The 24,819-nt window shown below is 47.0% G+C and overlaps 1 protein-coding gene across 1 annotated transcript in view; it reads left to right on the top strand.

Moving 5' to 3' along the window:
• Positions 1-22,210, top strand: part of LOC103777165 (dynein heavy chain 9, axonemal-like) — a 54,202-nt gene extending 31,992 nt beyond the window's left edge. Inside the window, exons 6-11 of the mRNA XM_008944707.1 lie at positions 4,010-4,201; positions 4,697-4,888; positions 5,659-5,829; positions 8,427-8,609; positions 16,303-16,692; positions 21,941-22,210. Of these exons, the coding sequence (XP_008942955.1) occupies positions 4,010-4,201; positions 4,697-4,888; positions 5,659-5,829; positions 8,427-8,609; positions 16,303-16,692; positions 21,941-22,168 (1,356 nt within the window). The 3' untranslated portion in view covers positions 22,169-22,210. The remainder of the gene's footprint in view (positions 1-4,009; positions 4,202-4,696; positions 4,889-5,658; positions 5,830-8,426; positions 8,610-16,302; positions 16,693-21,940) is intronic.
• The last annotated feature ends 2,609 nt before the right edge of the window (positions 22,211-24,819 follow it).

Consider the following 24,819-nt stretch of genomic DNA (forward strand, 5'->3'; position numbering starts at 1 on the left):
CCTCACAGGAAAGAAGTTTCTCCTCATGTTGAGGTGGAGCTTCCTGTGTTCTAGCTTATACCTGTTATTCCTTGTCCTTTTACTGGGCACCAGCAAAAAAAGACTGTCCCCTTCCTCTTGACACCCACTCTTCAGGTATTTATAGACATTAATAAGATCCCCTCTCAGCCGTCTCTTCTCAAAGCTAAACAGTCCCAGTTCTCTCAGTCTTTCTTCATAGGAGAGATGTTCAAATCCATTAATCATCCTTATAGCTCTCCGCTGGACCCTTTCCAGTAGATCCCTGTCTTCCTTGAATATGGGAACCCAAAACTGGACAGAGTATTCCAGGTGTGGTCTCACCAGGGCAGAGTAGAGGGGGAGGAGAACCTCCTTAGACCTGGACACACTTTTAGTAATGCGCCCCAGGATACCTTGGCCCTCCTGGCCACAAGTGCACACTGCTGTCCCGTGGACAACTTACTGTCCACTGTCCAAGGTCTTTATGGAGCTGTTTTCCAGCTGGATGACCCCTAATCTGTACTGGTATCTATACTGGATCAATGTTAGAGTCATCATAACATGGTGATTAAGCTAGAACACAGGAAGATGTGCCTTGGCATGCCAAGCTCTCAGAGCAAGACCCTGGCTGTTAAACCTCAAGCAGCCAGAAGGGCCTGAAGGTACTTTCACCACTTTGACTGCCTTTGTTGGATCACTAGTGGTGAAGCTACTATGGTCTCTTCATTCTGCTGATGACTGTGCCAGGAACACGCAGGGCAAACCTTGCATGGCGGGTTTCTATTCTCTGCATACAGCCTCTCGACACTTGCACCAGGCAAGAGCAACCCCAGCCTGTTGTGGACCTCAGGCACTGGTCCATGGGACAGAGAAATAAGGCAGCTCACAACTGGTTTTGCACTTAGATCATAGAATAAGTTATTTTGACTGGAAGAGACCTTTAAGGTCATTAGGTCCGACAATTAACCCAGAACTGTGGGTTCACCACTAACCCATGTCCCTCAGCACCACATCTCCACAGCTTTGAAACTCCTCTGGGGATGGGGACTCCAACACTGCCCTGCACAGCCTGCTTGAGGGCTCAACAACCCTTTCAGGGAAGAAATTTTTCCTAATATCCAGCCTAAATCTCCCTTGGTGCAACTTGAGGCCATGCTGGTATGGAGAGAATCTCAAATTCAGGAGCATTGCTGAGCAGGTGAGGTGGGGAAACACCACACAAGATTTAATGTGAGTAGAAGATTTTTCCTTTTTTATCTACTGTCATTAATCATCTTGAACTCTACAAAACATCCTGGAGAGCACGGGAGGGGAGAACCTTCACCCCAAGTAACATTTTCATCCTGCCTCTGCTCATTTCAATCACAGGGCAATTAGCATTTTCTAAATTGCTGGAGTATTATAAAATGTCTCTTATCAGAAATCCTGGAGCGGGTGGGTGGGACCCCTTTACACCTCATTTCCCTGCTTTATAGAGAATGGATGTTCAAATTTAGCTGTCAGCTGAAAGCTACAAAGAAGGTCCATTGTTCTGTTCAGGGAATATTGTTCTGCTCAGTAGCTGAAGAAAAATGCAGAACTAAATATAGAGGATGAACAAGACTGATTTGGATTCTTACTCAGTGTTCATTCAGACAAGCTCCCCTTGAAGTCCAGGGGTGTTTTCTAAAATGAGAAAGATGCTCAGCACAAATTTGAACCATTTCTTCATCAGGTTGCTGCTAATGAAGGGAGCTTGGAGTGCTGTCTAATCAAGGGGGAAGCAGGGTTTGGAATGTTCTTGATCATCCTATGCAGTTAGTCAACGTCTTGCACACTTTAGAGTAATGGGTTCCCCCTTCTTAGCACAGCCCCTGAACTCTGTTATGCTCCCCAGGTGATAAGAGGTCTAATGTATTTTTTAAGATAAAGATAATTAAGGGAAGTCACATAGCCACCCTCTGTAGTCTTTGTCACATGGCAGAGTGGACATAAAGGAGCTGTCCCTGGGGAGGGAGGGTGGAGGGTCTGGTGGAGCTATTCCCTTCATACCCAGCTGCTTGCTCAGCTGTGCAGGTCAGAACCCCTGTACCCTGGATATGCAGTGCCCAGGAGGGTTTGCAGGGACGTGGATGAAAGTGCAGGCAAACCCTTCCCACATGCTCGTCTTCCTGGGTCTGTGGAGATCCGTACTGCTGGCCACGGGACACCCCATCAGGTCCTGCTGGCACCCTCTGCCCAGCCACACTGCTCCTTCCACAACAGTGGAAGCCAGAGCTGTGCAAACCTCCTGGGCTCAGCTGCCCCCATGAGAGCCGAGGTTCAGCCTCGTGCCGTGCACACAGCTCCAGACCTTCAGCCCATCTGCTGTTCTGCTCCCCCAGAACACTGATGCTCACACTTCTGGGAAGAGAGGCGGCTGCCCAGGCTTCCCCTTGGAGCCCACCTGCTGAGGTGTCACTCTCAGCACCATTCAAAGTCCTTTGGAGATTGGTTCCTTTTGCTCATTTTCATTGATTAAGTGAGTCAAGCTCCCACCCCTTCTCCTTGAACATCACGCTTCTGCTTATTTGTTTGTAGATATTGGAACTTCAAACATCACCTGGAAGCTGGGAAAGGAAGCTCCCAATGCTGTGCTGGCTGTAAAGGGCTATATTAGAGTTTTTTTGCAAGTGTTTGGTCTCCCCTGCTTGGATTTTTAGTAGTTTCTCACATGCCCCCGCTGATTGTGCTGTCAGTGAATACCCTGCTGCAGCACCCGGCTGGGCTGGCTTTGTGCAGAGCGTCACAGCAGCAGGAGAATGGTCTTTCTGGGGTGCATTTCTGGGCCACAACAACCCCATGCAATGGTACAGGCTTGGGGAAGAGTGGCTGGAAAGCCGCTCGGAGGAAAGGGACTTGGGGGTCCTGATCAACAAGCAGCTGAATATGAGCCAGCATGTGTGCCCAGTTGGCCAAGGAGGCCAACAGCCTCCTGGCTTGTGTTAGAAATAGTGTGGCCAGCAGGAGCAGGGAGGTGATTGTCCCTCTGTACTCTGCACTGGTGAGGCCACACCTTGAGTACTGGGCTCAGTTTTGGGCACCTCAATACAAGAAAGACATTGAGGTGCTGGAGAGCGTCCAAAGAAGGTCAACGAAGCTGGTGAAGGGTCTAGACAACAAGTCTCATTAGAGTGGCTGAGGGACCTGGGGCTGTTTAGTATGAAGAAGAGGAGACAGGAGGCTGTAGAGAGGTAGGCACTGGTCTCTTCTCCCAAGTAACTCGTGATAGAAGAAGGGGGAATGGCCTCAAACTGCTCCAGGGATGGTTTAGACTGGACATTAGGAAGACCTTTTTCACTGGAAGGGTTGTCAGACATTGGAACATGCTGCCCAGGGAGGTGGTGGAGTCCCCATCCCTGGGTGTGCTTAAAAGCCGTGTAGATGTGGTGCCTGGGGATATGGCTTAGAGGTGGACTTGGTAGAGTAGGGCTGATGGTTGGACTTGATGATCTTGGAGGTCTTTTCTGATCAAAGTGATTCTATGAATTCCCATTGCTTCAGCCCTGCAGCTCAAAGAAGTGCTGCCCCAAGGACACCTTTTGTACTGCAGGGGCAGGATGGACTTTAGTTCTTCCAGGTACAGTTGTAGCAGTCAATTGTCAGCAGCCTTGCTTGGGGCTCAGTCCTGGTCTCACTGCTGGCATGCTTGCCCTGGGTGGTGCCTCTTTCCATCTCTCTGGTGTGGGATGTGGGGCACATGCAGGTGATAGGGCATTGGGTGGGTGCACGTGTCCCTGTCTTGGCTGTCAGTGTGTGTTCCTGTGCAAAATATTAATTTGGAAAATATGCATCAGAATTTGACAAATTTGCAGTGCAAATCCACTGACTTAGAAAATGAGGGAATCTGTGTGTTATGCTGAAATGAACTGACCAGGCAAATCAATTCAGCCCTGCACAAGGTCTGGTGTATTTGGGAGGCTGTGAGAGTCACTGGGACTGACGGCAGTGTGGACCTACGCAGCCTTGCCTCTCTGCCTGTGTGTTGCAGGATACGCTGGAGATGTGCACCCGGGAGAATGAGTTCAAGAGCATCCTCTTCTCCCTCTGCTATTTCCACGCCGTGGTGGCAGAAAGACGCAAGTTTGGCCCCCAGGGCTGGAACCGTTCCTACCCCTTCAACACGGGAGACCTCACTATCTCTGTGAGCGTGCTGTACAATTACCTGGAGGCCAGCTCCAAGGTGAGTGAATCACAGCTGGGCTGCTTGGTGGCTTTTAACCACCAGTGATGGGCTGGCATGTGCTGAACCTCCTGGGAAGTCTCCTAAACACCATTTCCTTGCTGTCTTTGGGTTTGCAAGCTGACAGTTTGGGATGCCTTTGTGGTGAGATGGGAAGTGTCAGTGCCACGCACATCTGTAGCAGCTTACAAATCATAGCAAATAGTTCCTGTGGTCTTTATTCATTGAAAATACATCGTGGTCTTTGGTTTAACAGAGCTTAGAATAAATTTGCATTTCAGTGGGGAACTGCACGAAATCTGTGCTGTGATCCAGTTTTCCTTGGGCAGGATTTAACTGCTACCTAATGTTTGTTTACTTAGAAAACTGAAATCACGGAGTGGAAGCACTCACTGTGCAGATCAGAGCTTAGTGCTGGAGCCTGCAGCTCAGCGACAGGGCTGCTGGGGCTCTGGCTGCCTGAACCCCTTCACACCCTCCTGGTTCACTCTCCAGGTCCCCTATGATGATCTGCGCTACCTCTTTGGAGAGATTATGTACGGAGGTCACATTACAGATGACTGGGACAGGCGGCTTTGCAAAACTTATTTGGAAGAATTTATTAAGCCAGAAATGCTGGAGGGAGAACTCCTCCTTGCTCCAGGATTCCCCGTCCCAGGGAACATGGACTATAATGGCTATCATCAGGTAAGCTCTTTGTTTTCTGGCATTACTTAGACACATAATTGTCTTCCGTAACTGTCCTGTAATCTCTTTTAGGAGGCACTGAATAGGACTGGAGTGTTTCAACACACCTCCTGTTATTTCCCATTATGTTCTGTTTTTGTAGATGTTTCAGCATTCCCTTGGATGAGCCAAGTCTAATGGTAATTTGCTACTTCATCATGGGCTCATTCTGTTCATGCATGAATAGAACAACTCTATTGGTTCTTAAGATGTGAGTGGGGCTCCTGGAAAATTACATCCACATACTGTTTGCTAAAATGGCCCTTTCAAGTTCCTTTTATCATCAGTTTTGATGAGAACCTCTGAAGGGTCTTGCTGATCTACTTACTGATCTCATCTGTTTTTTGAACACAAATGCAGTAGCAGAGGTAGGCATAACAGGCTATTTTTCTTGATAAAACTTAACTACTGGAAGCTAAATTCCCGCAAGAGATTTCAGGACGTTGATGGTGAAATGCACAGCAGATAATTGCTAGAGAAGGTCCAGGCCTGAGCTATGTGGCCAAGCCAAACTTTAGCAATTACTACATTTTCCCAGCAGGAGTAGAAGCAGTTCTGCAAACCATCACACACTCCTTTCTCCCATCGGTTTGCTGCTGTGTCAGCCACAAGCAGAATTATGTCAGCCTGGGGTTGCTTACTTAGATGGGCAGCAATTCCAGCGCCATGAACTCTGCAGGCGAAGTGCCCTGGGCTCTGTGTCTAACCTGAACCTGAATTTCTCTGCACAGTACATAGACGATGTCCTGCCTCCAGAGTCTCCGTATCTGTATGGCCTCCACCCCAATGCTGAAATTGGCTTCCTTACCCAGACCTCAGAGAAGCTCTTCCATGTCTTGTTGGAGCTGCAGCCCCGGGACACCAGCATGGGAGAAAGAGGAGTGGCGACCAGGGAGGAGACGGTGAGAGTGGTAGAGGAAGGAGCTGTTGAATTTTAATACCTGTCTCATTCCTAAGTAGCCTCATCTAGCTCAGGTTTGTCTCACCACTGCTTATTATACTGTGTTCTGCCTCTGCTGGATACAGACTGTGTCTAAAACCACTAGCCTCCTGTTAAGCAGAACATCACTGTGGTGGGATGTAGTTGGAGTGTTGTCAGTAATAAGACAGTGGCTTTTAATTACCCCCTGAACTGCAGTGCCTTCATTAGCATCCTGTGAAGACATTGCAAATAAACCTTCTGTGGCCTCCACAGTCTCTGAGCCACGGGTCCCTGTGCACCATGCTGTAACTGACATGTCAATGGGCTCCCTGAGCACACCATCTGCCAGGTACAATGTGCCACCCAGGGCTCAGCCCACCTCTTACTGCTGCCATCAGGTCCCATCCAGCTCCTAAGCTCCCAGGGGCCATGTAATGCCTTATATCCAGCTGCACCCCTTCGCTCTGCCTGTGTACCTGTCTGATCTCAGCCCTTCCTCTCGATCCTCACAGCTCATTAAAATCTGTCCCAAGCTTTCATAACAGGAGCTGAAAGCAGTCAACACTTGCTCTGTTTTTTATTTCTGCAGTCTTAAGGTCCCAGCTCTGCTTTGCAAGCTTTGCAAGTAATGAATGGCTAGTAGAAAGCTTATATGAAGTCTGATTTCACACATGCTTCCTTTGGCTTGGCTTAGCCTTCACCTAAGGGGCTCTTAAGAGTGCTTGACATGTTTAATTTTCAGTCCATATTGGAATGTGAGGTGAGGGGAATAACTGAGAGGTGTCAAAGCCAGAAGAGATGCTCAAAGATAGCAAAGGGGAACCTCTTTTCCTCTCCCAGTCCTCTTGCTGTTAAAATACAATTAAACTCCTTGGCCAGAGAAGCAGAATTATCAGTGAGTGATCCCCCACAGGACATGGCTGCCCTGCAAACCCTGGTGACAGTCAAGAGGCCTGTCACAGGAGCACAGAACTCCTCATGGCTTTCATGATCTCTCTAAGAAGAGAAGCTGCCTGAAAACAACCTGAGTACGGCCCCACTGCACTGTGATATGCTTGGGGGAAGCTCCCACAGCTGATGGTCTTCTGGAAGTGACCTCTCAGTATCTGAGCTGTAACTGGCACTGGCTGCATCCCTTTCACTTGGGCCTTGAGAGTGAGTTAAGAGTTGTCTCAGCATTTGAGGATTTCCAGCCCTGGCTTTGGCTGAGGTGGTTTTGGTCAGCTTGCAGGGAAACTGTGATACTTTCATTTCCCTGAAGCTCTGACAAGTCCAGTTAGTCCCACATGTTTCTGAGGCCACATTACAGAAAACTAACTGTAATTGTTGTGAAAAACTCAGAGCCAAAGGAATTGGTAGGGGAACTTCGTATTAGAGGAAATTTCTACACTGCACCTGAGGTGCAGCTGAAGAGCTTTTCCAAGTGAGCTTTAGCCACGTTGCTGGTTGTGATACCACCATACACATCATCACCTCTTTGTAACATCTGATGTGAGTGTGGAGGCTTTGGAAGAGCAGTAACAGGAGGAAATTTGAGTTCAGAGTCCAAAATATGATTTTCAGTGGTCATGGCAATAAAACCACCCTGGGCCATGTCTGCGTGTCAGACCATAGAACTGTAACTGTGGGTTTTGTGTTCCTGAGAAGTCTTGAGAAGCAGAAGTCTTGCTTAGGTTCCAGCACAAAGGTAAAGAAAAGCATTGTGAGACTGACTTCCATACCAAGCTGCCTAATGGTTCATGTAAACCTGATGCATGGAGTTGATCCCATGAAGATCAGAGGCTTCATGCCTCATTGTCAACCAAAACGTTTTTTTTTTTTTTTTATCTGTGTTGTTTATTTTTTAAACACTAGAAAGATCACAGAATCATGGAATGCTTTGAGTTGGAAGGAACTTCAAAAGGTCACCTAGTACATGCCCCCTGCACTGAGCAGGGATATCCCCAACAAATCACATTACTCAAAGCCCCACCAAGCCTAACCTCAAGTATCCCCAGGGATGGTCCTGTTGCATTGGAGCTTTCCCTGTTTAGTATTTAGAGATAAAAAGCACTGTTTCCAAATCAAGCTGTGATGATGACCAGAACATAATTTTGTTTCATTATGCCTTTCTTTTATGGCTCTTATTAGTTTAGAATGCCAAATTCAGCCAAAAATTACATTTTATATAATCACCTCTCCCTATCAACACACCACAGAAAACCAGTTTATAAGCTCAATTATCCTGAGGCTCAGATGAAGCTGGGGCCCCATCCACCTTCTTGTATTTACCTTAGGAGAAGTAAGAATACAGGGTTGAGACCCAAGAAGAAAGGAGACTGCTACATGTCATAGTGACATTTTTAAACCATCATTTTGAAAGCTTCTGATCTGACAGGAACTTCTGTAAGCACTTGAATTTTAATAGGATGGGACAAGCCCTTGGAAAGGTGCAATGCCCAGTGCAGCTGACACTGATTGTTTCAGAAGCTCTAGCTGGCAGATGGAGCTTTCACACCACATTCTGGCGGCTGGCAGCTGAGGAAGCTCAGTGGGTCCTTCACTCACATCCCTCTCTCCTTTCCCTTTGGTTCACAGGTGAAAGCTCTGCTGGAAGAGATGCTGGAGAAACTGATGGATGAGTTTAACATTGCAGAACTGATGGCAAAGGTGAAGGAGAGGACACCATACATCGTGGTTGCCTTTCAGGAGTGTGAGCGCATGAACATCCTGACCAGTGAAATAAAGCACTCGCTCCAGGAGCTGGATCTGGGGCTGAAGGTAGGAGCTCGGGATGCTTGCAACTGCAGCATTGTGAAATCTTGATGGATGGAAAAAGTGCTCGGGGAATAAAAGGGGTCACACACTCTATAGTCAGCGCTGCTGGCTGCAAAACCAACTTGACTTCCTGGGAAAAGGTTCACAGATGGATTCCAAATGACACATTGTCCATAGGCCACGAGTGCAGGCACTGGGAGAGGTTAAAGAGACATCTAGCAGTGACTGCTTATGGGGAACAGACTTCTTTCCACCTGATATTGTAGCACAGCAACAATAGGTCTCTCAGAAATTGAGATGTGGCCTATTTAAAGGTAAGCCAGAAGTTCACATCTTTTCACAAAATGCCCAGGTACTAGGGGGAACTTGTAACAAAGTGCCATTAAAGGTACATGCTGAGCTGAAATCAAAGGAAAGTTGTCAGGACACAAAATGTTCAGAGCTATAAGATAAAAAGCCTAAAAACTCAAAGGATTTGGAAGACACACAACTCCCCTTGCCAACTGAGTCATTGGCTAATGGAGGAAGATAAGAGCAGACCTTCCTTATGGAGATACTGTCCATGATTGCTCTACCCTCAGTTGCTTTTCCACCCTGGTAAGAAATTAGCCTCTGCTCCAGGACGGTGATGTTTTTGTCTCTCCCAGTGGTGGCTTTAGTCATGGCTTATGGATAACAGTGAGGAGCCCTGGAGCTGGCAGGACACACCAGGTAGGATGCAAATATCTGGGTTCAGCCGGATGTGCCAGAGGGCTTTGCTGTCAGGCTGCATCCACTGGGAGGGGAAGTCATCTACTGAATCCCCTCCCAAGCAGTTGTTGGGGTAAAATATAAAAGGCTACAGGTTGGGGATAAACCAGCACAGGTCAGGCTGCACTTCCAGTGAGTGAGGGCCTGCTCAGTCAGCCCTGGTGCCCTGTAGCAACACTTCCCCTTAACCCTGTTACCCCAAAAGGCTCTTCACCATAGCCAAGTGCTGTACATCCCTTGGCAAGGCCTCAGTGCTGCAGAGGAATGCTGCCAGGAGCTTGCAACACGAAGCTGGTGGCTTCAGCGCTACCCTGACGCTTTCCCTGCATCACAGACACAAAGCTGTCAGTGTTGGCAACTGGATGATGTCATTGTGTGAGGCAGCAGTAAAGGACATCAGTCACTGGGCGTTCCCTGTCCCACCACTTCCTGAATGACAGGTTGTCACCCTGCTTCACCAAAGTGCTCAGCTTGCAAAAATACTTTGCGTAGCATGGGAACCATCACACCTGAAGGAACTGCAACTCCTTTGTATGACCCCTTGAGCAGACAGAGGTGGTGGGTGAGCAAGGAGGACCTGTCTGGAGACTGAATGACAAGCCCAAGCCTCTCCTCAGGACAGCTTAGAAGAGAGATCTTCAAAGGACACGCCTGCCACGTGCACACAGAGGTGCTGAGGTTGGCTCTGGGATTTTAGGGAGCTGCAGCTCTGCAGGGATAGGACTTGGTTGCTTTTGGATCCCAGCCGCGTTGCGCTGCACACTGTGCACCCAGCAGCCTTTTCAAAGAGGTTGATACTTATGTAGTCAAATATTATAAACTGATTTCCTTTGTTTTTGAGCATGAGGCAGTGAAATTGAAAACTCTGTTTTCCTGAGACAGGTAAACAGAAGTGATTTAATGTTTCAATCCTGGAGCACCAAACAAGGTATAATTGTAACTGGGACAATGTATAGCAACTACATTTAATGTGGAGAAGAATAAGCTGTTTAATATTGGTAGGGAGAATGGGTGGTTCCATGGGCTGAAATAAACCACAGACAAAACGAACCACAGAAATCAGGCAACAGCAGAGGGTGCTAATTTCTCTCCAAACCTGCCACAAATCATGACAGGAAGGAGAGGTACCTGTAGAAAAGGCACCTCAAATGACTGCCTGGGTTGATCCCAACAACCTCAGTACCTGCAATGTGATTCAGAGGCACCACAGGGCCGGGACTGAAGGACTGCTGAAGAGCAGACGAGTAGCAGTGTCTATCTGTGTTAGCATTTCTTCATCTTATGTGTGCTGAAGAGATGAATTTGGAGGGTCTGAGATACCACCAGTGGGCATCTCTGTCCCTGCTAGCAGAGGCTGCATGTGGTTCTCTGCAGAGCTGAGCTAGATGTCACTCATGACCCACACCACTGTCCAGCATCCCCCAAGGGGCCTTCCCATGCCTTGGGCACCGCCCAACGGCCAGGGGACCCTTGGTCCTGCTCTTGGCTCTTTCTGTACGCAGTGTTGCTGTCCTGACTTGACAGCTGGGTCTTATGCTCAGTTTGGGAGATAAATAATTCTTTAGGTGTTCCTTCTGAAAGCGGCTCCTATGGGAGCTGTTATTGCAGGCTAATCTCTGGGATTGGAGATCTTTACTGACAGCACTCAGAGGAGGAGAGTTTACCTAACAGGGACCACAGATCTCAGAACAGAATAAATAAAACACAAAGGAAGCAAGTCTGATTGTTTTTAACTATCTGCTAAAATAAGGCGATCTGGAAATGTTGTACCTAATTTGAATTTTTGAATAATTCATTATGCCTGTGTAGCAGAAAGTGATTGTTTGGTCCAAAAATAGGAGACATCCCATTAAGAGGAAGAGACATTGCAATAGACTGGTAGCCATCAAAAATAACTGGCATGTTGCCTTTGAAAGCCCTTTGTTCTGGATGACTTCAGCGAAACCAGAAGCTGGGCTGAAACACTTGCATACTAATGTTGAACCAGGGCAGTTTTTGCAAGTAACTTCAGTGAAGGAGAAGCTTCCAAAATGAGAATAATAAATATTATGAAAGAATGGAGTAAGACCAAATAGTGTAAGGGTAGCTTGATATTGGTATAAAGCGAAAATAACCTGAACTGAGAAACCAGTTTGTGACGATAGTCTGATCATCTTGAGGGAATGTCTGGAGGCTGATTAGGGTTTCCTTCAAGAGTGTCTTTAATGAAAATTACTGCCAGTACTTTGGAAAAAAAGAGCAACTTGAATCATTCCTGACGCACCTTCATGTTCAGCATCTGAAATGTAAATTTATGCATAACTGTGTTTGGACAACTATATGAGATAGCTGCTATAGATGCTTTGAAGCCTCACAGGGGATTCCAACAGGTATGCTTGTGTGTGCAGGCTTTAAAGGTTGCTTTTCTTAAGCCTTCCTGAGAATGACATGTGCTAATTCGTTCCCTGAAAGTAAAACTAGACATGGTGTATGATCCTGAGGGTTGTGTCTTTAAATCCATTTAACTACCTGAAAAAATTTTGCAGTGTTTTTAGCCACTTTGAAACCTTTCCAGGAGTACAAAATACATCTGATATTAGAATATTAGAAGGTCCTGTGGTTCTCAGTGTCCTCCTATGACCAGTGCAGTACTTTGCCTGTCAGACTTTTTTTCTTCCTGCATGGCCTTCCCATGGCTTTAGCCAGAGACCAGCCTGTGGGATAGGTCCTCTCAGCATCTTGGGTCTCCTGAGATGGCAGGTTGTGACCCCCATGGTATGAACGAAGAAAGAGCCACAATGATACTTCAAAGTTTGTTTGCCAGCAGAAGTTACTGAATAACAAAGCCATGACAACTGCACCCTGGTGAAGTCAAATCATTTTGACAGCCACATGAAGCTCATTGCCAGTTCCTCTGATTAGACCCCTCCACACTTTTCTGTTGTGTGAGCTTTAATGGTGGGTCCATACATTGTCTTAAAGTGCATCACAGATAAAGTGAATCAACTCAGATACCTGAGGGTCAATGCATGGGGCATGCCCTGCCTCTGTATTTCTTTGTCACTTCATGGCAAATACCAAAATGAGACCCCTTTCATCTGTCTTTGAGCCTTGTGCTTGGAATTACCCAAAAGAACATCTACAAGGTAACTCATAATTTTGAAATTACCTCCAAATATAAAATCATTGAATGGAAACAATGGGCTGGTTTACTTGCAGGTCTGGTCTCCCAGACCTGACCTGCTCCCTTCTCACATGGGATGACAGAAGGTGATGTATATTTTCAAAGATGATTACAGTTGCTCCTCCTCTTTTAGGATTAATTGCACGTAGTCCTGCTTCCACCTTTTCATTTAACCTTATTTGTTGCTTTTTGCTTCAAAAGTGTTAAAATAAAGACCCTTTTAAAACCTTTGTACACATGATTTTTACTATCCACCAGAAATCTGTTCTCCTTGGGAGACTCAGCAGGTTCAGATGCTTGCTGCCTTTAAAAGCTTACTACTCTTACTAAGTAATCCTTGGAGCAGAGGTTTAGTAATGCCTTGTATCAGCTCATCCTGATGAGAGATGAATATTTCCCAGGGAGGGATTTCTGGATGAGAAACCACAGATCTCTGAGTGGGGCAACTCAGAAGGCAGGTCCCAGGGCTTCCAGGCATGGCAGCAGTACAAAAGTGCTCTCAGCTTGGATTTGAATTGGTAGGTGCTGGGGAGACTCATCCTCATGAAGTACTGCCCTTGCTTATTGCCTGGGAAAATGAGTAGTATTGTGGATGTTTAGTAACTTTAACAGGAACAAAACTAAAAGAAAGAAAAAAAAAAATCCAAGCAAACAACAAAATAAGGGTTGTAAGTTGAGTGCTAAAAAGCCAGAAGTGCTAGAGTGGACTTCTCCAGTACTCAAATCCAGCTGGCACTCTTCTTTCCTTAGGTAAGACACAGTGTGTGGGGCAGATGTGTATTCATAGAATCATGGAGTGGCTGAGGTTGGAAGGGACCCCAGAGATCATCTCATCCAACCTCCCTGCCATGGGCAGGGACACCTCTCAACTAGACCAGGTTGCTCAAGGCCTCATCCAGCCTGGCCCTGAACACCTCCAGGGAGGGACATCCACAGCCTCTCTGGGCAATCTAGTCCAGAGTCTCGCCACCCTCAGGCTGATGAAATTCTTCCTAAGATCTAGTCCATATCATAGAATCTTCAAATCACAGAATCATTGTGGTTAGAAAGGACCTCTAGGATCATCAAGGCCAGCCTTCCTCCAAACATTTCCCTAACCAGTAGACCATAGCCTCAAGTGCTACACCTACTAGTTTTTTGAACACTCCAGGGATTGTGACTCCACCACCTCCCTGGGCAGCCCATTCCAGTGTCTAACCACTCTCTCAGCGAAGAAACTATTCCTAATATCTAATCAAACCTTCCCTGGCACAACTTGAGGCCATTTCCTCTTGTCCTTGCATCAGTAATCAGCCTCATTACAACCTCCTTTTAAGCAGTTGTAGAGTGCAATAAGGTCACCTCTCAGTCTCCTCCAGACTAAACAACCTCAGTTCCCTCAGCGGGTCTCCATAAGGCAAACCTGCTCTCCTTCAGTTTAAAACCATTTCCCCTTGTCCTGTCATTGTATACTCTTGTGAAAAGTCTCTCTCCAGCCTTCCTGTAGATTCCCTTCCAGTGCTGGAAGGCCAAAGGTCCCCCGAAGTCTTCTCTTCTCCAGGCTGAACAGCACCAGCATCCTCAGCCTATTCAAGCCCGTTGTTTCAGCTGTCACCCAGTAGCTCTGAGTGTTGCGTTTGCAACCTCAGCAGCCTCTGGTTTCTTTGCAAATAGAATTCCATCGAGAAAATCCTGCTAACCCAAGCCCCTGGTTTACCCTGTCTTGATTTCTCAGTGCTGAGCCTGCTTCCACTTGTTAGTCCCAGATGCCACCAAGAGGGGCACTCGTTACTGCTCTCCCGTGGTCGGGTTGGGTGTCCAGCTGTGATCTCCTCCTGCTGTAGCCTGTCAGTGTGATCTGCAGATCGGAGCTCTGCGGGGCATGGTCAGCATAGGAACAAACTGCAAAGATTTTTAGCTGCTGGACTCTGACAAGCGTTGCTAAACGTGTTGGGATTGCTTTAAGTGGATTTCAGCTTTGGCTAAAGCTTTATAGATTTTTGTGGCCTCAGTAAAGGGCACCTCTGCTGACCTCTTGGCTGGAGGCACTAAAGTCCTGTGAAAGAACAGTTCGAATTTTTTAATGTGAATAGACTGACCCAATTCCCTCACCCTCATTCTCAGCAATGGCTCGACTGATTTCAGTTAATCATTCCAAAAATGCTCAGCCTGAGGCAAAGAGCAATTGTAAGTCAGATCAATTTTGGCAAAATGATAAGAAAAAAAGTATTTATAATGCAAACCAGTGATCAACATCAGCTATAGGTCCCCAAACCACTATGGTGTGTTGTACCCCTCTAGCTCAGCATGGGGCACGCGAAGGTTTCAGTTGTGAAAGGCGTTACGTACAAGTAGAAGCTGAGCCTGCACTGCAAGTTCTTGTCTTTGCAGGCTGCTTGGCTTGAGTGTCCCAGAATCACACATTCGTTATTCTGGAGATTGTCTAGTCCAACCCTGTACTCAAAGCAGCGTTGGGTAGAACAGGTTGCCCAAGACCATTGTTCCCATTGCCTCTTGTCCTGTCCCTGGACACCACACAGAAGTGTATGGCTTCACCGTCTTTGCTTCCTACCATTAGATATCAGGTGGTTGATCACTGGACCAGACTGCCCAGAGAGGTGTTGGAGGCCCTATCCCTGGAGACATTCAAGGTCAGGCTTGATGGGGCTCTGAGCAACCTGCTCTAGTAGGGCATGTCCCTGCTTACTGCAGGGGGGTTGGATTAGATGACCTTTGGAGGTCCCATCCCATTCAAAGGATTCTATGATTCTGTATTTTTAAGTTTTGAAAAGATCCCCCCTGAGCCATTTCTTCTTGAGGCTGAACAATCCCCAGCAAGCCAGATGTGGCCTCACCAGTGCTGAGCAGTGCTGCTTGCTGGCAGTGCTCCTCCTAATGCAGCCCAGAGCACTGATGGCCTTTGCTGCAGGGGCACTTTACTGACTTGTGGTCAGCTGCTTGTCCTCCAGGATCAGATCAGGCATCTCTCACTTACATTCAATGTAATTTCAGCTGGATACCACAGGAATTTTCTTTATTGTAGACCAGCAGACACTGGGAACCCACTGAAGAGTACCAGGAGTTCCAGAGGGATGCTGTTATTACTGTACAGAATCCTTTTGGGCCATGCAGTGGTGTTCCAGCTCTTATCCTGCTTGGGCAAAAGTGATAGAGGTTTCTAAAAGCTTTAAAAACAATTAATTGATGGATAAAGGAAAAGTAAATCCTCTCTCTGTATCTCACTTGGCTGAATCATATCCTAATTTGTTGTGTGTTTCCCTGCTGTGAAAGAAACTGTGATAACATTTGCAGACAACAAGTGAAGTCAAAAAAGAAAGACTTGCACTGCAAAGTAATAAAGGAGGAAGGGAGTGAGGGAAAGTGGAGGAGAGGAGGGGTGTAGGACTTGACATAACAACCATTTGGAGAGTTGTAGAGTAGATCATCAATGTCCTGCCCTGGAAGCACAAGTGAGAACATCTTTGAACCTCTGAAAATCTGCCTTGTAAAGATCCTTGGTCAATGAGAAAAAACAGAAAAAAGACTGGGACAGCTGAGGGACACCCATGCTCACTGTCACTCTGTCACACAGTGTTTTCTCCAAGTAGTATTTATACAGTAGGGAAGATGAGGGTGCAGGAATATGCAATAGAAGGTATTCATTAAAAGCCAAAACTGATGAAGAAATGGGAACACCAGTAGAGTGTCACACTCTTCAGCATTTCCTAGCTCAGCTTCTGCTTTCAAGCAGGCTTTGTTTGGGCTAAGCAGCTGTCAATGCTAATTATGCCCTTTCTCACTCAGGGAGAACTGACCATGACAAGTGACATGGAGAATTTGCAGAATGCCCTCTTCTTGGACATGGTGCCTGAGTCCTGGATAAAGAAGGCTTACCCTTCCACAGCCAGCCTGGGCACATGGTTTGCTGACCTCCTCACTCGCATCAAGGAGCTGGAAGCCTGGACAGGAGACTTTTCCTTACCCTCCACAGTGTGGCTTGCTGGCTTCTTCAATCCCCAGTCTTTCCTGACAGCCATCATGCAGTCCACAGCCCGGAAGAACGAGTGGCCTTTGGACAAGATGACCTTGCAGTGCGATGTGACAAAAAAGAGCAGAGAAGACTTTGCCAGTCCTCCTCGGGAAGGGGCATATGTCCACGGGTTGTTCATGGAGGGTGCGCGCTGGGATGTGCAGGTGAGCTCCCCAAGGCTCTTGTGTGAGGCAGAAGCCATGGATCTTATGGCCTTCTTGCTTGGAACTGTACTCTGGGGAACTGCTCAGCTCAGACAGGTGCTCAGCTAAAATAGTCACCTGAGCCGCTGCTTCAGGAATGGGAAAGATGTGAAAGATGGGCTGCTCCTCTCCAGCCTAGAGTGGGTGCCTGAGGTGGTCAGGTGAATCACTCCTTGGAGCTGTCTGTTCTGTGGCTGTGAAGGGAGTTCAGAGTGGCCATCTCGGGCTGATGCATCTAGTTTTTGCAAGGTGAATCTCAGCCTCAGTGTACGTTAACTGAGCTGTGGTCAGTTCTTATGGTGTCACTCCGGGGAGGAAACACGGGGTCCTCTCAGGGCTGTATTGTCCCTGCACCTTTGCATGGTTGTGGTTCCACTGCTGCCTCCAGACGTGACGTGGCAGACTTCTGCACTGTCACCGCTCTGCTGCCTGTTTAGCAGCAGTGGGGAGAAAGGGGAGGTCTCTGATTTCCTACATCTTCACATTCCCACAGGCAGGATGTGCCCAAGCCAGACCACTGTCCTTCCACTGCTGCAGGATGTCATCTGCGTAGACAGAATTTATCACCAAAAATTAATCACATCCTTTAGCCATCCCCCTAGGGTGCCAGTTAAAGCTTTCATGAAGGTCTGCCCTGTATGGTCAGTGTGGACTCAGGCTGATGACAGCATGGGGAGAATGGGGGGTAGTCTGATCCTGGACAAGCAGAACACTGGAGGGTGACCCTTGCTCTTCTCCTTTCCCCTTCTGGACATGGCCCAATACTTTTCAGCTATAGCACAGCCAGCCTCAGGGCAGCCGTGGTGAGAACTGTACCCACCAGCCGGGCAGCTGAAGGGAAGCTTGTACATTTGCTGTTCCCTGCTGTCAACACTCCTCTCACAGCACACCTCTCAGAACAGCATCCCAGAGGAGTACGGTTGTCCCTGTCATTCCTTCTGACAGTTGTCAGATGTTAGGAGTGCAGTCTGCAGAGCGAGAGCCATTAGGCTGACAAATCCCCACTGGGCTTGGTCCTCCGAGCTGCCTGGCCCCTGGTGCCGTGACTCCCAGTTTGTGCTGCGTGTGAGAATTAAGTGACAGTGAGTCATGCAGCTCTTCCTCTGGGCAGCCAGCACGATGCTCCTGCTGCCAGTGATCTGTGGGAGAGTGAAGGCTGATCAAAGTGGGTGACCCAGAACTTACTTATCTGTGTCAAGATTAGCCTCTCACAAGAAGAGGCTTTTATTTCACAGCTCTTCAGAGTCTTAACCTTGAAGATCCTCCTTAGTCTGTTGTGGGGGTTGGTGGTAGGATGCTGAGGAGAGAGGCCACACCTGTTAGCATATTCCAGCCTGACCTTGAGATCCAGATCTGATTCTCCACTTATTTTTCAGCTCCCTTTCTGAAATAGTTTCCCGTGAAGGACAGGAAATGAGGCAAAGCTTTGAACTCACTTCCTGAGGGCATCCAATACATTTGATCAGAAATCCTTGGGGAGGTCAAAGCTCCAGGCTGTTTGCACTCTGGAAATGGGTTGATGTGCACCTTGGGTCTGGAAAGCCACAGACAGTCAAGAGGATTGGCAAAGCCTCTGTCAGAAGATTGCAGTAAAGATCTCATGTGGGTATAAGGTCAGGTCTCCCCATGGTTTGATTCTGCTATTGTCAGAAGTAGCAGATAAGTCAGAGTAGCAGAACAGAGAGCAGCCCAGTCTCTTTCTCAAGCCCTGGTCCTACAGTTCCCTACCTGTTCCCTTGCCTAAGCCTTTGGTGTGGCTGCTATGCAAACCCCCTTGCAGCTCTTGGAGATCACGGCCCCTTGCTGCAGGCAGCTCTGGATTTCAGTTCCCCTCAAAACCTGACATCTGAACCTGATCCAAATCAGCTGGACACAGCAGTGCAGAGAAAATTTTAAAAATTCCTGGTCTTGCCTATCGAATTCTCCATTAGTGCAAATTCCAGTGACTGATGTTTTATTTGCTTTTACCATCTTTACCACCGCAGCTAGAAAGTATAATGGTCAAATGAGTTCTGCCTAGGTTGTACCCATCCCCAGATCATGGGGGAAGTGAAGGGTGAGAAGTTTTGGTGGTACAAAGTCAGAACTATTTTGGGTAACTCATGGCTTCACCCTTCTGCATTCCTCCAATAACTTGCATGGATGATTGCCTTCAGCAATGAGATTTGTCTTTAGAGACCATCCAGACTTCAGTAAATGTGTTTTTCTGGTTACATTTTCCTTGTGATTGAAGGATACTGAGCAGTTACGTTTATAGAACCATTCATAATCTTTGAATATCATGCTTAAGTTTATTTCAGAAAGAAAAAGAATATTTTCATGTGTTGCTGCTTGCACTGAAATATCATTTCCACCTAGTGGAACTATTCATTTTACCTGTAATCAGTGAGCACCAGGATATATTAATGGATGCAGCCTTTAAAAAAAGGCACAGATTTCTTTTGGGCTGTATACGCCTTCCAAATTAATCCTCTGATAAGAACAGCAGGTCATGTTTAGAAGTTCCTTGGGGAACACCTGCACTTTTAAAAGAATATTTCATATTTAGGTTGTGCCTCCAGAAAAGGAAAAAGTCCCTCTGTGTTTTGCTACTTACATTTTCCTATTTATTTAAACTTTTATTGTTTGCCCCTGGGTATCATAAATTTATAAAATGTTCATTACAAAACAGCAAGCAGCTATTAGAAGAAGTGAAACCATGCAGGTTATTTTGGGTCCAGCTGATCTGTTGTTGTACTGTTGTTAAAGTCAGTGGGGTTCAGTGAGAGATGGTTTGACTGGTGACACCATGAGACATTTTATCTCAAGCTGTGGGAGATCACTGACTGACTCCTGGCTTTCTTGCTGCCAGCAATGTAGAGTTTGATGCCAAGCCTTCATGCTGCTCACCGAGCCTACAAGAGCATGACAGGACAAGGGGAGAGGTGGGTTTTGCATCACATGTGCCACATGAAGCTTTGCTGGATGTAGACAGCACACCAAGTTGCCCTTGGAAGAGATGCACAGTCAATGCACAGTGTGCTGGGGGTATCGTGCCTCCTTCAAGCCACACCAGCTATGGTTTCTGAGTCCTTTTGAAAGGTAGTCCTATGCGAAGCACCAATCTTAAAACAGTGAAGAGGCTTAAAAGGACAGATCTGCATGGCAAGGAACACTCACATTTACTGTTCAAGTAGCTCGATATCTTTGGGAACAATTGCACACCACTCACTTTTACCTGAGATGGTCCCAGAAGCAAATGCAGATGAAAACAACATTGGTGTGTACCCAGCCCAGGGTACAGTAGTACCAGCTCAGTGCCAGTGCTGCAACTTGCAGATCACACCTTGCCATGTTCTTCTGCAGAGGCACCAGGTACGTCATGTCTCTTCAGTTTCACAGTTGGAAATTTTTCCCAGAGGGCTGAGCTGGGACATGTGGAGCCATTTACTGCAGATGTCAACCATAAATAATGCCCATCACAAATTGTGAGCTATCAGAGAGCAGGATGTGGCTCAAGCTGAGGTCTCCAGTGATAAACATACAATGCAGCCATGGAGTTTTGCAAATTATGCTGTGAACAACCAGTCTCTTATTTATGGTTAGTTTGAAAAATTAGTAACTTGGCAAACCCTTTTCTTTCTGTATCTCAACTCCTAAACGACTCAGCAATAGAAATTTCTCTTTTAGGATCTGAGGCCTCAGCTCTCTGAGCACAGAACGGTGGCTTTTACCAGGTGTGCTGTGCCAGCAGCTAGGGAAAATTGCTTCTAGAGCAGAATTAATTTCTGATGATGAGAGCAGTAAAAAATGCAAATGCAAATCAGCCCAGACATAACGAAACTGTATGTTCTATAAAAGGAAGATTTCAGACCTCTGGATGATTTCAACTCTTGTTAACCCAGAAATAGGTTGAATCTATCTTGGAAAGTTGATTTAAAGAATTGTCAGCAATTAAAAAAAAAAAAAAAAAGAAAAAAAAAAGATCTGATCAAAATCCAGCCTCATGAATGAAAGATGTGGGTTTAGATGGAGTGCATAATAATAACGTTTGATAAATATCTTCTTTGCAAGGTATTATAAGAATTATTTAATGTTTGTTCAGCACGCTGGAAATACAAAATCATAAATCAGAATTGGATTTATCATAGCTTAGTATAACAGATGGCCTTAGTACAATTAAAGTGAGGTGCGTTGTGAGAAGGATTACTCTTCTTCACTCATTTGCAGAAGGAAATAACTTACCAGAGAAGTTGAACCTCATCCCACAGCTCTGATCTAAGAGCATTTGAAATAATAATGCTATGTGAAGCTAAGCTGCAGCGAGAGGCATTTTCTTTAGTACTGAGAAGTTTTATTTCCATTGCTGTATTTGTTTTTATTTGGTCCCTCTGGCCTTTGTTAAGCATTTGTGCAGAGTTGCCTGGAAATCAACTGAGGTGTTGGGCATTTTGTTGTCAGAAAGAGAAACAGAAGTTGCCAGAGAGACACAAGTTGGAGAGAGAAGCCCTTGTTTTCATGCCCTGACAGTGAACTGTCCTTCTCCTGAGTCAAGCAGCTGGCTGAACAAGAGCATTGCTTTGAAGAGGATAATGTGGACTTGTTAGTTAATTATGATTTTCCCTCAGGAATGGTCCTTCTGAATCCCCCTTGCTGGTGTGAGCACCTGTGAGAGCAGAAACAAGCCTGTGGTGCCTGTTGGAGCCACACAAAGCACTGTATGCATTCATTGCCTGGATAAGTGTATCCCAAATCACACTCAGATTCTGGTGGCATGGTGGGACTTTTACTTGGTGCCTTTTAGACTCCTCTCAAATGAGTGTTGTTCTCCATCCTGAGCCCTGTTCAGGTCTTCACAGGTGGTACTAGCACAAGCAATGCTTCCCACAAGGTGGTTCTGTTCTGGCAAAACCTTGAGTAAGAGCTGTACGAGGATGATGTGACTGGACACAGCCAGGAATGTTGTTCCCCTGTGAGGTGCTGCTCAGGTGTGGGGGGATTAGAGCATCTAATGAGAGCAGGCGTCTATACCGTTGGAATAAGCTGTGCTTGAGGGGGTCTTCTGATGAAACAGGGTAGGTGTTTGATCCAGACCCTCCTTACCTCAGACTCATCCACCCCTGGATCTCAGGAGCCATGTTTGCGCTGCCCCAGTAAGACCAGTGTATTGGGGTACAGCTGATGGATATCTTGGAAATCTAACTAAGACTTTGTGTTCTTCCCTTTGTAGGGTGGGATAATCACAGATGCCAGGCTCAAGGAGCTGACGCCGGCCATGCCTGTCATTTTCATCAAAGCCATTCCTTCTGACAAACAAGACAACCGCAGCGTGTACCCCTGCCCTGTGTACAAAACACGCCAAAGAGGGCCAACGTACATCTGGACTTTCAACCTGAAAACCAGAGACAACCCTTCCAAGTGGGTGCTTGCTGGTGTGGCACTGCTGCTGCAGACCTAGGCTCACCAGCAGAGTATCTTCAAATCCCTGATGATATCTTTCCTAGACATTAAAAAATAGTATCTTGAGATGGAACCCAAGCTCTATCTCTCTGAGTGCTGGGCACACAGCCTAAATAGAGCCTGCAGGGAGGCGACACATGGACCAGATTCTTGGCTGCTGTAACTTCATATCCTGTAATTCTTACACTGGGGCACTGGAAGATCCCAACCCACAGCCAGATATTCTGCACTCAGAGAGGGCTAAGCTCAAATCTAAATTTAATTTTTATTTTTCTTTCCTGATCCAAAATAGTTTTAAAGTCAGTGACCTTCTCCAAAATCCTAAAGGTAGTCCAGTGACCTGTGAAATTCTTCAGATCTTACTCTTTTCTATGCTTGAGTGTTTCTTTGTCCTATGTGTAATGTCAGAAGCTGGGAGATGAGGAGATGTTGTGGATATAAGCTGTTTCTTGCTACTATTCTGGTAAATTTTAGAAACATAGAAAACTGTGTTAATATCCACTGTGTTTAATGTAGTCAGCAGTAAAAATACAGTGTTGAGACTCTTTAAGTAGAATATTTCATAGAAATTTACTAATAAAAATCATTATTCCTGGACTAGTCTCTAATGGAGGCCTGTATCAGATGCTTGTTCATTCCATGTATGGAGAGTGAGTCTTCAGAGCCTGGTGGGACAAACACAACCCTTGGGGTGTTTGCATTTATGGTCCTGAATGGAGTGGGTGGGAGATGATGTGTTTCTAGAGCAGGAAGCATGGGGAGGGGTGGCTGGGTGGGCATTACCTTGGTGAGACAGGCACACAGAGCATTACTCAGGACTGCAGCAGCTGAGTGCTTGGGAGCTAGGAAGGCTGAGGAGCTAGGAAGCTTGAGGAGCTCTGTTGGTTGCCTGGGGCAATGGAGCTGAGACATGCTCTCCACCCAGTCTGAGGTGCTTTGTTGCACAGCACAGGACCTGCCCACCTCTAATGTTTGCTGTTTCTCTTCCTGCTTAGGTGCACAGTGTCCTCCCGCTCCCCACTATGCATGTATGGTGGCTTTTTCACCTGGGGCCATCTCAGAGCTCACTGTGGGTATCAGCAGGGAGCCTGGGTAGGAGGGATGAGGAGATGGCAGATGTGCAGAGGATTTGGTCTCAGTGGATTTGGCACAGACAAGTACCCCCAGACTTTCCCACCCTAACACAATGTTAGCTTACAACCTCATGGCCAGACCCAGGTACCCAGCAGGGACCATGACCCTCCTTTGGGAACACTACAAACCCTCTGACTCAGGTGACTCTCCAAAGTAATAAGCATCCTGACAAACACTGTCTCCTCTCAAGAGGTCCCCACTCACCAGAGCTGGCCTGAAGTGTTTAGTACTAATGGGGTAAAGGGGAGGATCACCAGCCAACTGTGTTCCCATTACCCCCATGGTGGCATTGAAACTTCCCAAATCCTGTTTCCAGGCAGCTGTGGGGTTCATAGGGTCTGCAGCCTGGAGAGACACAGAGGTCTGAGTGAGTCACCTTGAGTTTCCCTAATACTCCATGAGGGACTTGGTCCTCTCACCTCATCCTGCACTGGTTATCAGAGGTCAGATCTGGTTCTCGTTTCCTTGTGCTCACTGTGAAGAAATTGAATAGCTCAGATGAAGATGCTTATCTTCTAGAGTTCTTAAATGAGTCGAGGCTGGGCTTGATCAGCCTGTGGTATGGTCATGGGACCCATGGGAGAAGGATCTTTCTCCAGGTTATAAATTGTGCTTCCCAGCTGAGTCTGAAGCTCAACACTGCAGGATTCCTTGCACACCGGTAGTGGGTTGGCAAGGGCAGTGCATGCCAGGTACCACATCTTCTGGGTAGCCCACCATGCATTTGCACCTAGGACAGGCAGCTGCAGTATAAGATGGTCTATCAGCCTGAAATGCGGCTGTGGTGCACGAGCAGTGCTCAGGATGGTAGAGCAGATCTTGGGAGGAAGATGGATAGGAGGCTCATGTATAAGCAACAAAGGGTATCTGGGGATTACTTGCTGTACCTTGCTGAGCCCAGTCCCACCAGCCACACTTCACCAAGTCCACCCTGGCCAGGAATGTTGTAAGAGTCTCCTCCAAAACCTGGGCCAAGCCCATTGCTGTGTCTCAATGAGAAGGAGCTCGCCAGCATCACTTCGGAGCTCCACAGAGAAACCTTTCCAGAGAGGTCTATAAAGACCTCAACAGAGTATTTGTTCCTCAGCCAGAGCTTCCTAAAGAGATGGGTATGTGTGAATTCTCCCAACAAATAGAAAGCCAAAATCCAGGAAGCAATAGTGATGTTCCCCTGTGACCTTTACTGAGCTGCATGGGTTGCAGTGCCTGGAAGCATGGGTGTGTGGCATGGTCTGCAGTGCCCTGAGAAACTCCCAGGAGTCACTACAGCCACCCTTGTCTGTCACTATATACTTCATGTTCCTGTGTTCAGGGCAGCTCTGCACAGCCCTGTGTGCCATTCACTTTTGGCTTTACCTATTGGATTGTCTTTATCTCAACCAATGAGTTTTCACAGTTCTACCTTCCCAACTATCTTTCCCATCCCACAGGGAGGGAGAGGGCAAGTGGGTGTGTGGGGCTTGGCTGCCTGCCAGGGTTAACCCAGACAGCCTTCCTATGGGCAGTGCTTGGTTT

This window comes from Merops nubicus, unplaced genomic scaffold (assembly GCF_000691845.1).
Source record: "Merops nubicus isolate BGI_N331 unplaced genomic scaffold, ASM69184v1 scaffold8537, whole genome shotgun sequence".
Classification (NCBI taxonomy): domain Eukaryota; kingdom Metazoa; phylum Chordata; class Aves; order Coraciiformes; family Meropidae; genus Merops; species Merops nubicus.